Raw genomic sequence first — 14547 nt, 5'->3', positions numbered from 1 at the left:
GCTGATGGCAGTAGCAAATTCCAGGGGCCCCTGGAGAGCTGAGCCCACCCCAGCTCAGGGAATGCCAGACCCTGGCAGCTGGCAGGGAATGCCAGGCCATCGGCTCCCTCGCAGGAGGCCCAGGGCCTGGTGGCAGCCCCCTTTAAGGAGCGCTCTCCCTTCCCGAAGAGCTCCAGTCTTAATTTTAGCTTGGAGGCCTGCCATGGGCGGCTTTACCAACAGGCAGGCTGAAGTTATGTGGGACAGCTGTCAGCCGGCATGCTGGGTGGGGCCTATTTAGCCCACAGGGGCACAGGCCCGGGGACCCTGAACTGGTCTCTCTGCTCCAAGTGTTCTCAACCCCACCGGCCACGTAGCTCCGATCTCCTCCCGAGGGTCCCCCAGTTTCACCATGATGACCGAAGAGCACACGGACCTGGAGGCCCAGATCATCAAGGACATCCACTGCAAGGAGATCGACCTTGTGAACCGAGACCCCAAGAACATTAACGAGGACATAGTCAAGGTAGGCTGGGCCCTGGGGTGGCAGGGAGGGTCTCTGCTACAGGCACAGCCATCTTCTCCCAAAGAGCCTCATTACCTTATCTTCTCTAGATCTCCCCCCAGACAAACTAACAAACACAGGCTTGTAAGCCCCCCCGCAATGAACCTGTAGTTTAAACCATAACAAAAAATTAGCCGTGTATGTGTGACCCAAATACTAATCAGGCCGTGGGTGGCGGATCACAAAGAAATTACCTCCTTACTACTCCGAGACTCTCGCCATTCACTCCTGGCCCTTGTCCCAGGAGCAATAGGAATAGGTGGCCAAGTTGGGCTCTTTTCCATGCCAGGAGGCATTTCTGCGGTCTCCACAGTGGGCTCGGGGTTAATCTCCAGAGAGCAGCTTCCAGTGGGGCTGGCAGCCCCTTGAAGTGACACTCACTGCCCTAGAGCCCTGCCCAGGGTCTGTCCCTCATGGTCTGCCAGCCATGCCCGGCTTTCGCCCCGGCTCCTACCTCACCTCACGTTTGGTGGCCACAGCAGGGCCGAGGCCTCTCAGAAGGAGCCCGGGTCCCTGAAGGGGGACGCTTGGAGTTGTCCAGCCTTCAGGAAGTATCCCCAGTCACTGCAGCCTGACGTTGGGCCTCCTTCCTCAACAGGGGACAGGAGTAGCTTGGCTGCCTCTGAGCCCATGGCCTTAACCCAGCCTTCACCTGAAAACCAGAGGGAACTTTTTAAAAGACACTTTTTCAGAGCAGGGTCCCCTGTCACTAACATTAGAATTGCGGGAGGGACTCTTAAAGGGGAAGATGCCTAGAGCCTCTCTGGGCCTTCTGAATACATTAGGATCTCAGACCAGCACTGTCCCATCAAAATAGAGACGTAATGTGACCCATGGTACAATAACCCTAGGGACTTTTTTTTACATAAACCATAACATCATCATTTATTATTATCAAATATTATACATTGTACATAATTGCATGTGCTGCATCTGTTTTATGCGATAATCACACGATGACTTACTTTTACATATTTTGTTTTATGAAGTTGGATTGTTTTTTAGAGTAGTTGTAAGTTGACAGAAAAATTGAATGAGAGGTACAGAGATTTCCCACATCCCCCCCGGCCTGCCCTGGAATCTTAAATTTTCTAGCAGTCGCATTTACAAAAGAAAAGTCAAACGGGTGAAATTAATTTGAAGGATATATTTTCTATAGCCCTATCTATCCAAAATAGTATGATTTCAACCTAAAACAATTATTAAGGAACTTTTGTATGGTATTTCTTTGCCTTCAAAATCCAGTGTGTATCTTGTTGATGGTATATCTCAAAGTGGATGCTAAATTTTCATCAGAAATAGGTATTCTGAATTTGGAGTTCAAACACTTGCAGTTGAAAAACTGTTCCAAATTATTCCAAACATTCTTAAAATGGTTCCTATAATGGAATGGAGGCCCAGATCCTCAACTAAAATTAAACAGAATTTAGAAGTTTAGCCACAATCCAAGTGCTCAAAGATGGAGCTGCTGGATTTGACACTTTGGCTAAGAGCTGGTTCTGAGGCACAGCCCTGGATGGTCATCCTTCGCTGGGGCACCTCCCTCACTGGATCAGGTTCTAACCTTCTCCATGTGTTTTTTCAAACCCAACACAATCTGGCCAACCTGTTTCTTCTGCTCCCACCTGCCAGTGCAGCCACCAGAACACACCCCTTGGACTCAGACAGAATGCCCACCTGCTCTCTCCTCTGAGTAGTGAATGCACCTCTCAGTCTTCAAGGAAAAACTCAAAGGTCATTTCCTCTAGGAAGACTCCCTCTACTCCTTCAAGCAATCAGATGCTCCCTCCTTGATGTCCCCTCTTCACTTGGGGCACTCCTCCATGACTGTTCACATTGTACTCACGTAAATCACCAGTGGTGGAGTTATGATAACGTATTACAGCACAGTGTGAAAAGCCACAATGGGGAAAAAGAGGAAGCAAATCTCTCAAGCTCTAAAGTACTATAGAAGTGCTTTCCGGTGTTAATGTTGTTAGTTGTGGCTTACACAGTGTGGTCTAGCAGGAATGTTCTCAGACTTGACTTCAATAGACCTGAGTTCAAATCTTCTACCTAAAACAATGGCAATAGACATGTCATCTAGGTGTTCCCAGTCTTTGTATCCCCCTGCTAAATGGTGATCGTGTCATTTACCTCCCCCAGGTGAATGAATCTCAGAACGGTGCTGTGCCACAGAAATATCACATAAGGGTTAAAAGAGACAAGGGGTTTGGAAGTGTCTAAGACAGTCCCGAGCACACAGCAAGGGAGTGACAAATGTGAGCTGAATAGGGACCTTGAGGAACTTGCAGCTCCTGAGGGCAAGAGAACTGAGCCATGGGCCACCTCTGGGGTCCCTAGTGGGGCACTGAGGGGTGGAGATAAGGACTCCACAGGAGAATGTGGATTCTCAGGGGGACCACAGTGAGTAGCAAGTGTAGAAGGCGTGAACGTGCTCCAGGTCCTGGGCCCAGATTATGATCCAAAGGGAGATGTGGGATGGCAGCACAGATGTCTAGCTTTAAGTGGCCCCTCTGGGGCTAAGAGGCATGCATCCTTTTCTGATGGTCCCATGCCCCAGAAAAACAGTTCCCAAAGGCTAAACAAAAAGCCCTGCAAATTAATTATGTTGAGAAGAGATTGTGTTTGGGTATTATTTGGACATTCTATGGTTTATAAGGTCATCTGACTTTCTTTCTCTTGTTTTTAATAAGGAAGAAATGAAACATTTAAAAATACAGAAAAAAGGGCAGGGATTGTGACTCTGTGGTAGAGTGCTCACCCAGCATGTGTGAGGCACTGGGTTTGATCCTCAGCACCACATAAATAAATAAAATAAAGGTATTATGTCCATCTACAACTAAAAAAAATTTTTTTTGAAAATAGGAAAAAAAGAATCATAAAATAGAGTCAGGTAAATACAACAGACAGGTTCAAGGAGACTTCAGGTTTGTGTTACAGTCTGTTAAAGAAGAAAGAAAAAGGAAGGAAGGAAAGTGGAGGTTGTGGCCTGAGGGATGCAGGGCAGCCTGTCTGAACAGTGACCTCCTGACTGCGTGGGTGCCTGCATCTCATGGGGAAAGACAGAGGGATAGAAGAAAGGGCAAGTGAGGGAGTGGGGAAGACAGAGACACAAGAAGAAAACTCAGAAGGCCCTGGCAATACCCAGGGAGCCTCTGTCAGGGTGGACTCATGTGGCAGCAGGGTTTTCATGGGCTAGAATGAGTGGCATAGGAAAAATCCTGAATAGGACCCAGCTACAGAGACTGGTTCTTCGTCCTGCCCTGACCTTCACTCACTGTGTGACTCTAAGAAAATCCGTTCTTGTCTCTGGACCTGAGTCCCTGGTGCAGATAGCAGCTGGATAGAGAAGAAAAAGATGCATTGTCCCCTCCACCTCCAGTTGCTGGGATTTAACACACACACACACACACACACACACAAATCCAAGAAAGAAGAGCAGAAGATATACCCACTGTATTCATGAATTTGAGTCCCTACAGAGAGGAGATTCTCCCTTTGAGTGATGCCCTTGAATCCAAACTGGAAAATGAGCACCAGAGAGCCCTGACCACCCAACAGAATTACAGTATGATCTCCAAGGCTCAGGGTGGGGCCCAGGGCAGAGCTGAAGGTCATGAGAGGCCAGAGCTGAGGAACTGGGGACAGCACACCACCCATTCCCTTTCCTGCCCACCATCTTGCCAACATTGACTCCTGGATTCATTAGCATGCCTGCTACATGCCAGGCACTGTGCTATCTCAGAGCAGATAGTGTGAGCTGCATGCAAACCCCCTGCAGGGCTCTGGGGGACATGAATGCATGCCTTAGGACCCCACCCCACCCTGATCCTCCTGAGTTATTTCTGAGAGGGCTTGTGGTTGGCTCTGCAGCCCCCCTCTCCGTAACTCACACTTCAGCACCAGGACCCTAAAGAAGCCAGGCATGCCCCCTAAGTGCCATGCAACTTCTGCAGCTTCCACTCCTCTTTCCACAGATGCTCCAAATCAGTCCCTCCGAAGGGACAGGAGACAGGCCTAATCCCAGCCCTTCCCATGATACCAGCTCCCATCCCATTTCCAACGCCCGTTTAGCACACAACACATTCCCCCTTCAAACAACACCCTTCTGCCTATCAGCTTAAGCCAGTACACAACCAGAGGAAGCGGCAGTCCACCAGTTCTGCACATTCCTGCTCCCAGTTTGGGTGGATCCAGGACACCTGTCACTCTAAGATGAAATCTATCTGATACCTCCCCTTGAAAAGAATTCAAACCAATAAGAAAGCGAAGACTAGAAAAATGAGACTATACAGGGGAAGGTGCTAAATACTATAAGTTAATGCCAGATGAAATGGGGCAGGGGTAGTTAGGGGAGGAAGAGATTACTTGCATCTGGAAAAATGAGGAGCCAGCTTCATGGGGATATAATGTGCCAGGTACATTTTTTTAAATATGAGAGACACACAAAATGTAGGAGGGGGAATAAGCTTTCAAGAACAGGAAAGAGGATGAGTAATGGTATGGAGGATTTTCACAACACTGGGAAGAATGTATGGTGCAGATTTGGAGAATGTGAGGGACAGGTATTATCACTGCTACTTCCTGTGTACATGGCAGACATTATTAATGGATCACAATAGGAAGCCAGGCGTCATCAGCTAGCCAGAGTTATAGCAAAACAGATGAAATCTCTACTACTCTGACTGCAGAATAAAGAACTGTTGAACCGAGTCAGCTATTGATTACTGTGTAACAAATCACCCCAACCATTTTACAGTCACTCACAATTCTGTAGGTTGACGGGGCTCAGCTGGGCGGTTCTACTGGTTTAGAGGGGCCCTCTCCTGCAGCTTCAGTTACACAGTACCGAGGCTAACATCACCTGGGGGCTCCACTGAACTGGGATATCCAATATGGTTCACTCATTGTTCATTGTTCATTGTTCATTGTTCATTGTTCACTCATTGTTCATGTTCATTCATTCAGGGTATTGGCAAAAAGAGTTCTAAAGTGGGGTTCAGTCAGGATGCTGCAATGGCTGCTCTATTTCTGGTAGTTTGGAACCTCTCCCTGTGGTCTCCAGCAGTCTCTGTCCACCAGTCTCTAGAGGAGGCTATGGCAGTGGTCTTCTACAGCAGGGTATATAGACTTCTAACACCACCAGTCTCTGCAGCAGGGTATAAAACATGGTGGCTATGGGCTCCCACAAGCAGAAGCTGCCAGGTCTTCTTAAAACTTAGTTCTGGAACTGGTATGGCATTCCTTCTGCCACATTCTGGTGGTTAAAGTGAATCACACAACAAGTCCAGCCTCAAGATGGGATGAGACTACCCATGGGCATAAACATTGAGAGGTATAACTCATTGGGAGTCATCTTTAGAGACTAGCTAGTCACACACTAACTGATACACAGATCCTAGAGATCCTAGAACTCATCCAGGGACTTTCTTTTATTCCCTATTCCAGCTTTCACCAAAGGCACAGGCTGAGAAGGCAGGAGAGAGAAAGGGAAGAACCCAGCAGGAAGACAAGTACCAGGGCTCCCTGGGATACTGATTGGGTCCTTCTGGCAGGTTCCTGTCTCTCTTCTTGTAGTCCTCTTGTTGCAGTTCCTTTAAATGATCCCATGAACCCTGGTCCCTTTACGCTACAAGCCACGTGCTCCAAGTACCCCAGTAGGATGCTCTTTATCACAAGCTCCAGATAATGCCTGGTTACCTGCTGTGCTGGGTCCTGTGTCTCATCCTCCTGGAGTTCCTGACTCCTGTGATGCTCCTGAGCTAGGATACAGCAAGGGAGACTCAGGCCCATTCTTTGCTGTCAGGCTGATTTGGGCATCACTCTGCTTGGTCCTTATATGACACGTGAAATAACAGATACAAGAGACGTGGCTAGAACTGACATCTGTGAGGGTCAAATGCATTGTGGGTGTCCCTATGGCCACCCCAGATTTTACAGAATTCTATTATCACCATATTTAACAAAGGAAGCAAAGATTTACCATTTTGAAGCTGTTTTTACAGCTATTAACTCAGTTTAGCTCCTAATTTTATAAGCCAGTGCTTCCCAAACTACTTGGGTAAAGGACTGATTTTATTATGATTATTCTGATCTGTTGTACACCAATACTTTTGTAAAATGCTATAAAAATTAATTACTAAGGAAATGAAAAACAGGCATACAAATATATGCTCCAATTCTTCTTATTAGATTTAATAGACATAAAATTACTGCATCCGAATTTTCTGAATATTTTTAAGTGCTTTTAAGGTGCTTATTCTCAATTTCTGTACTTACCTTCCTGAGGTAGGGACAGAAGAGACACTAACTTCTTTTATGTTGCAAAGTAGCAAGTGAGAAAACTGGAATCCAGAAAATGAGACCACTTGCTTGAGTCTTCTGGCTCCAGAGTTAACCCCATCCACTGTGGATCTTGTCTGTCTTCTCTGTGTAAAGTTGTGTGAACAAACCAACAAACAAACAAAACCAAAACCAAAGAAAGAAAAAAAACACTTTAAGGATCAGAGAGGGAAAACACCATGCCCCAAATCACACAGTTACTCAGTGATCAAGTGGAGAATGGAACCATAGAGCTATTTGCCTCCCTTTGAGATATTTTATCTGAACTGTCCAGGGCCCTGGATGCCCAAGGCCTGAGTCATGCAGGACTCTGGGGAGGTATTTTTGACAGGAGTGGCTGCCGGCCTCTCTGGAATTCTCAGGCAACTCACGGCCTGCACTCCTCCACCCTCTCGAAGTCTGTGGGGGCTTTGCAGGCTGGTTCCTATTAATCAACTAACTTTCTTGCTGTTCCAAAAATAAATATGCCAGAGAAGGGGACACTAACTGAATGAGCAAACGCCGGTCTCCCCTTTTTATCCTCCAGCCCCTCGCCAGCTGTACACATAGCTCCAAGGCTCAGCCAATAAATTGAGTCCCCCATTTCCCACCCTTTAAGGAAAAAGGCATCTCCTTTCCACTTCTGTAAAGGAATTAAGAAATAAAGTCACTGTGTGCTGCTGATACACTGGCACCGCTGCCTAGAGCTTCTTGAGCAGAGTCTTAAAATCATCTATTTCCCCAAACTAGTGCATTGTGGTAAAGCTCTTTCAGTGTTCAAATCTGAGTTAGGGGGAACAGTAGCCTGCTCCCAGCAAAGCATAGCCCTCTAATAGCACATTTTCTGATTCAGAGAAAACGGCAGTTGTCTCGTGCATAGCACTCAAAGGCAATCCCTAGAAATAATTCAAATGTCAGCACCAATGACTTCTACAAAGAGATGACAATTAAAAGACCCAACAGAGAGGTCCTTGAGGGTGGGATTATGACTACAAAGAGAAAATGAGAGCAAGGAGGATTCCATCCATTATATCATCTCAGAGTGAGACCCACACATAAACATTTAAGACAAGGTAAACTGCTGAAAATGATATCATTTGTGACCTGGGATGTCAACAGAATTTTTGAGATACATTTTCATAGAAACTTCAGAGAATTTGAACAAACACCATCAGTGAGAACTTACTATATGCCAGATACTATGCTAAGCACTGCCCAAGAGGTAGAATGGTGAAACAAATTGTATACTCCATGAATAAATGTATGAATGGATGGTTGGTTGGTTGGTTGGTTGGTTGGTTGGTTGGTTGGTTGATTGGTTGAGACGAAAGAAAAACTGAAGGACAAGTAGATAAATGGATAAATTAATAGGTAGGTAGAAGGATGGATGGATGGATGGATGGATGGATGGATGGATGGATGGATGGAAAGATGGGTAGGCAGATGGATGATGGACAAATAGATAAAAGTAATGGATGGATAAATGAGTAGATAGTATAGATGGATGGATGAGTAGATGAAAGAAAAATTTTCTCTGTTCTTCATAGTAAGAAATGGCAACTCCATTTTATAGATGAAAAATGAAGCTCCAAGAGATTAAGTGAAACTCTAAAGTCACTCATCTGATTGGCATCTGCACTGGATGTAAACCCAATTTGGACTCCAGTTTCCTATAGAGGAAAGTACTCTAGAACAACCACCAACAGTTATGTTCATCAGCTTTGTTACTAGAATAAATACCTGAGACCATTAACTTACAAAGAGCAAAGTTTCATTTTGGCTCAGTTACACAGGTTCCAGGCAATGATTGGTTGGCCCTGTTGCTTTGGGCCTGTGACAAGGTAGCATATCATAGGGGAAGTGCACACCGGAGCAAACCATTTACTTCATGGCAGGGGAGTGAAGGAGAGAAGGAAGAAGGGAAGGGCTCCACTATTCTCTTCAAGGACACACCCCCAATGACCTAAAGACCTCCTACCAGGTCACACCTCTTAAAGGCTCCACCACCTCACAATAATGCCACCCTGGGGACAATACCTTTAACACATGGGCCTTTGGGCACATTTAAGATTCAAGAACTGTAACAACAGCTAAGAGTTCTTAATCAGGTATTCTGTGCCAGTGTTGTTCTGAGTACCTTAATTTATTTAATTTAATTAAGTGTTGCCTTAATTCATTTAATCCTCTGACAACTTCTATAAGACAAAGCTAGGAAAACAAAGCATAGAATAGCTCAGTGACTTGCTCAAGGTCAAATCCAGTCTGTCTGCATGCTAAGGGCCAGACTTCAGGAGGGACAGTCACACTCCCTGATAACCACAGCACAGACAGAATCTACTTTGGGGTCAATCTTAGCTGAGATAGTGAATTAGTGTCAGGATGCCTAGATTCAGTCTGGTCATGTGAGTGCAGGCCAGGACCTGGGCCTGACTGCCCACCTGAAGTCAAGGAGGCAGGACTGGTTAATCTGTGAGCAGGGAGGTTCTGTTTTAAGGACAATCACTAGAAAGCTGGATAGGCCTCCAGGTGCTGAGCAGGGGAAGACAGGAATGAGGGGTAACCAAGGAGATGAAGGCAGAGGCAAGCTTCTGTCCAAATGCCTATCTTTGCTATAAAGTTTCTGAGGCTACATAGCATCTCTAGAAGCCAGTCCAAGAGGCATCAACCAATATAGGGATGGGGTAGGTTGCAGAGATCAGAGCCTCTCGGTTGGCCTTGGGGTTAGACTGAATCCTCAATAAGCAGGCAGATGTATACCCAGGACAAGTTTGAAAGGGGCTTCCAGGGTTACCCTCCCCAGCCTCTCCAATTTGGAAGCTCCGTCAAGAAATAGCAAGTCTCAGGACTGGGGCTGGGGATCAGTGGTAGAGCACTTGCCTGGCACATGTGAGCAACTGGGTTCAATCCTCAGTCCCACATAAAAATAAATAAATAAAATAAGGGTGTTGTGTCCATCTATAACAAATTTTTTTAAAGAAATAGCAAGTCTATATTTTTTGTCCCACATAAACCAGATGCAAAAGATTCCAGCCCTGGACTGGGGTTATAATTCTGTAGTAAAGCACTTCACTAATGTGTGCAAGGCTCTGGGTTCTATCCCCAGCACTTAAAACAAACAAAATATGATGCCATATCTTTCCATTCAGTCTCCAAAGCCATGAGATGTTCCCAATCAACCTGGGGCCTCTTATTCAAATATCTAGCACTTGTCTTTTCCCTCTCTGCTCCCAAACCCACAGTTCTCCCATGTTCTTACCCATCCATCACAACCTGAAAGCCCTTCAGGAACACGTTTCATAGTTCCAAGAAGATTAGGCCCCTATTCTTCTCTTCTCCCATCCATGGGGTCATCTAAGAGGTTAAGACATCTCCATCAAAACAACCAGGGGCTAAGATTATACAGGGAGGGAATCCTATGGTCCTGCTGACTCTTCAACCTGCAGCCTAGAATCTCATCACGCAAATTTTGCTGTCCATTAATATACTACCCTGAGTAGGACCTCATCCTCAGCAGTCCCCAGTCAGGATGTATAAGAGGATCCATAGATCTGAGATGTGTAGAAAGAGCTCAGAATTGAAAGTCATACGAGAAACAGGATCTAAGATTCCCTGAGCATCATGGTTCTATTCGCTCACTTTCCCAAAAAGTATTATTTTGGAAAGAAATGCAACAAAGCAGTATTTTTAGTATTAGAGAAATATAAATCAGAGACTCTTCTTTTTGTTCATTTTTTCCTATTCCCTTCATTTTATGTGATGTGATTCTTTTATAATGAAAAGTTAATTGTAATAATAACTGCACATTGAGGAAGGATCATCTCCCCACAGCCAGAGTGGGAAAGGAAAGCCCTGGAAGACTGAAATTTGAGCTCTGGTCTCAGCTGCCCATGCAGGCCCCTCCCATTAGTTTAATTAGTCTGTGATTTTATTCAACCCACTTTTATTAGACAGGAAATATCTCAGACAGGTCTGAGATTGTATTAGTCAGCTTTTTGTCACTGTGATAAAAACCTGAACTAATCAACTTAAAAGGGGGAAAGGTTCATTTTGACTCATGTTTTCAGAGGTTTCGGTCCATAGTCTCTTGGCCCTGTAGATTTGGGTCTTTGGAAACATAGTACATCATGGCAGGAGCACATGGCAAAGGAGGCCTGTTCACCTCATGGTGACCCAGAAGCAAAGAGACAGAGGAAGAGGAGTGGCTGGCATTCCAATATCCCCTTCCAGGGTACAACCACCAATGACCTAATTTCCTCCCACTGGGCCCCACCTCCTGAAGTTTCTACCATCTCCCAGGAGTGCCAACCTGGAGACCAAGTCTTCACCCTGTGGGTCTTTGGGGGACACTTAAGATCCAAATTATAGCAAAGGCACTTCTACATTTGCTCACAACAGCAAACAGCTCTTCAGTTTCCCAGTTGGCAAGACATACTGGTCAGACCACTGAGTCCACCAGTCATCAAGCCCTGGTGTTCATTCAATGCTTTTCAATTGTCTCCTGAATTTAACAGCCTCCCATCCTTTCATCCTGGAGATACACTGAAATGTGGGTCATTACCTCCACTTTCCAGAGAAGACGGAGAGGATGTAGTGATGCTAAATGATATTGCATGAGAGTGAGCAGCTACGATGATGCTTAATGCATAGCGGGGATCCAGAAAGGCTAGCTGAAAGTAACCATACTTATATAGCCACTGATTTTTTTTTTTTTATTTCCCACATGGGGCCTCAGTCACCTGCTCTGTGGGATATATGAACTGAAGTTGCTGAGTACCTACATTTCTTGGGGACAAGGAGGAAGGCCTTCAGTTACTGCAGAGCTAGGACAGGAAAAATGAACTCAGCCTCCTCTATGAGGCTCTTCAGACCAGGTTAACCAGACTCCGTTTCAGACACCTTTATAGCCATTATATCTTGCCCCAGAAATGGACCTCAGGCCATAGTAGCTCCCAGACCTAGGCACCTCTAACTCACTACCACTACCTTAAACCAGGGACCACCATGTCCTAACTGGCCCTGCACCATCCTCACTCCCAGTCTTACCAAAACCCCCAAAGCAGCAGCTGGAATGAACTGCTTGAAACCCAGATCCTACCAAGTCACCCCAGGTTACAGCCTTCAAAGGCAGCCCAACCTTCCCTCTCCAACCTCCTTTCTGGTCTTGCACTTGACCTTCCAGAAGCACCTGCATCTCCCAAGAGCCAACACTGTTTATCCCACTAGCCCTAGAAGTTTCTGCTCCATCAGACCCAAATACTCTTTTCTAGGACATAACCCCCTCTGTACCTGATCATCTTCAGATATCAGCTTCAGCTAGATGTCTCTTCCTCTTTAAATTTTTTCAACCCCTGGTCTAAGTTAATTGCTCCTTTGGAGGTACATATCCCTATTCTCCCCTTATCCTGGCGCTTATAACTGCCTACCATAAGCTCCATGAGGGTAGGAACCTATGCTTGCTCACCGTTCTATCTACAGGTGCTCACTACATCCTTGTAGGATGAATATGACTGTTCAACTCCCTTAGGATCTTAAAATAATAGAATCTGTGGGCTATGCAGTGAGCTTTAAATCACTGTAACACCTGAGATAATCAACTTATAAAGAAAAAAGGTTGATTTTGGCCCATAGTTTTGGAGGTTACATTCCACGATCGATTGGCCCCATTGCTTTTGGTGCTGTGGCAAGGCAGCACACCATGGTGGGAGCACATGGTGGAGCAAAAGTGCTCACCTCAGAGCCAGGAATAAAAGGAGAGAGGAGGGGGCCAGGGTCCCACAGTCCCCTTCAAGAGCTCACCTCCAGTGACCTGAAGACTTCTCACTAGGCTCCACCTCTTAAAGGTTCCAACATCTCCCAGTAGCATCATTCTGGGGACCAAACCTTAAACTCATGGGCCTTTGGAGACATTCCAGACCCAAACTACAGCAGGAGTCAAGGTTCTAGCACTGCCTCAAACTTACTGTTGGCTTTGAGCAACTTACTAGACTTCTCGGGGCCTGCTTATCCATCCATAAAAGGAGGAGGTTGGACAAGCTCTTCATTGTACCTCACTGCTGCAGTAGGGGGTGAGTCAGCATGGTGGGGACCAGCAGCACTGACATCAGCGAGCTTGTTAGAAGTGCAGAGCCTGGGGCCCAGGCAGACCTGCAGCCAGAATCTGCTGGGGACGGGGTTCAGCCCTCTGGGTTTGACAAGCCCTCCAGGGGATTCTGAGGCACTCACGTGAAAGCTTGAGAAGTAGGTGGATGCTGTGCATTGAGGATCTCCCATCCTGTCCCTGCAGGTGGATTTTGAAGATGTGATTGCAGAACCCGTGGGCACCTATAGCTTCGATGGCGTGTGGAAGGTGAGCTACACCACCTTCACTGTCTCTAAGTACTGGTGTTACCGCCTGCTGTCCACGCTGCTCGGCGTCCCGCTGGCCCTGCTCTGGGGCTTCCTGTTCGCCTGCATCTCTTTCTGCCACATCTGGGCGGTGGTGCCATGCATTAAGAGCTACCTGATTGAGATCCAGTGCATCAGCCACATCTACTCTCTCTGTATCCGCACCTTCTGCAACCCACTCTTCGCTGCCCTGGGTCAGATCTGCAGCAACATCAAGGTGGTGCTGCGGAAGGAAATCTAAAGCCAGGTGGAGCGACAGGGCTGGCGGGGCAGGGGGAGTCAGGCCAGACTGGCACCCCAGGTGCTGCTCTATGGGAGCTGCTGGAGAACTCTTTCTCTTTAGGGACTGCTCAATTTCCTCCTAAGATGGGAGGATACAGTGTAGGGAAGCCAGAAAGAAAAGAGAGTCCAGCTGCAGAAGCCCAGTGGCTCTTCACCCTGCCCCAGTCCCGCCAAGATGCCCCCGTGACTGGGCCTGAGGGAAGATGGTTTGCTAAGAGGCAGCTACTGCAAGTCTTTGCATTCACTTGTACTGTAACAGCATATACCAGCATCAGTTCCCACCCAGGGTCAACCTGTCCGAGCATGCCTGAGAAAGCAAGCAGTGACTGTTGGTGTGGGGAGGATGGCTCCAATAAAGAGTTTCAGCGGCACTGGGGGAATGCTGTGCTTTGTGTCCAGAAGGTTGGGATGTGTCCTGACCAGCCCTGGAAATACATGTCACTGTCCTGAGAAGCACAAGGGTGGAACGTTGGTGGGTCCTCTCAAGGACCAGGGTCAAGTAGTTTTTCTTGGGATTTTACTTGTTTGCTGGACAACTGCTCTGCCATGTTCATTGGGAGATTACTTACAAATGACTTCAATTGTCCCTGAGTCAGATAATGGTGCCAATAGAGGAAAGTGACCCTTGGGCTGGCAGGGTAGCTATATCTCAGGTCAGGGTCAGGCCTAAAATCTCTCTGAACTTCCCCTTTGGCTCACCAGAGACTAAGCCTTGGCATACCTGGTCTTCCCACATGGCATGTACACCTCTTCATCCCTAAGAGATGTGAAGATGGCATAAGGTCCACTGTGTGCCTGTGTGGACTCACTGTGGGGATAAAAGCAACAGAACTGAAATGTCCCACTTCTCCCCACTCCCTAACAACAACAGTAAATGCATGTGCACGTACGCACACACACACACACCCAGACAACAATCTTACCATTCTGAGGACTGCTTTTCCCAAGCCTGCTATCCAGAAATTAGTCCTCAAAAAAAAAAGTGTAAAAATTAAAATGACAAAAGGTTAGGG

General features: G+C 46.6%; 1 protein-coding gene across 1 annotated transcript; it reads left to right on the top strand.

Annotated features, from left to right (window-relative positions):
* The first annotated feature begins 206 nt into the window (after positions 1-206).
* Cav3 (caveolin 3) lies at positions 207-13929 on the top strand. The gene is made up of 2 exons (XM_047534874.1): positions 207-505; positions 13152-13929. The coding sequence occupies exons 1-2, from the start codon at positions 392-394 to the stop codon at positions 13491-13493; spliced, it is 456 nt and encodes a 151-aa protein (XP_047390830.1). The 5' UTR covers positions 207-391; the 3' UTR covers positions 13494-13929.
* Positions 13930-14547: the final 618 nt, after the last annotated feature.

The sequence above is a fragment of the Sciurus carolinensis genome, chromosome 19 (genome assembly GCF_902686445.1).
Source record: "Sciurus carolinensis chromosome 19, mSciCar1.2, whole genome shotgun sequence".
Lineage (NCBI taxonomy): Eukaryota > Metazoa > Chordata > Mammalia > Rodentia > Sciuridae > Sciurus > Sciurus carolinensis.
This window is presented reverse-complemented; position numbering and strand designations above follow the sequence as displayed.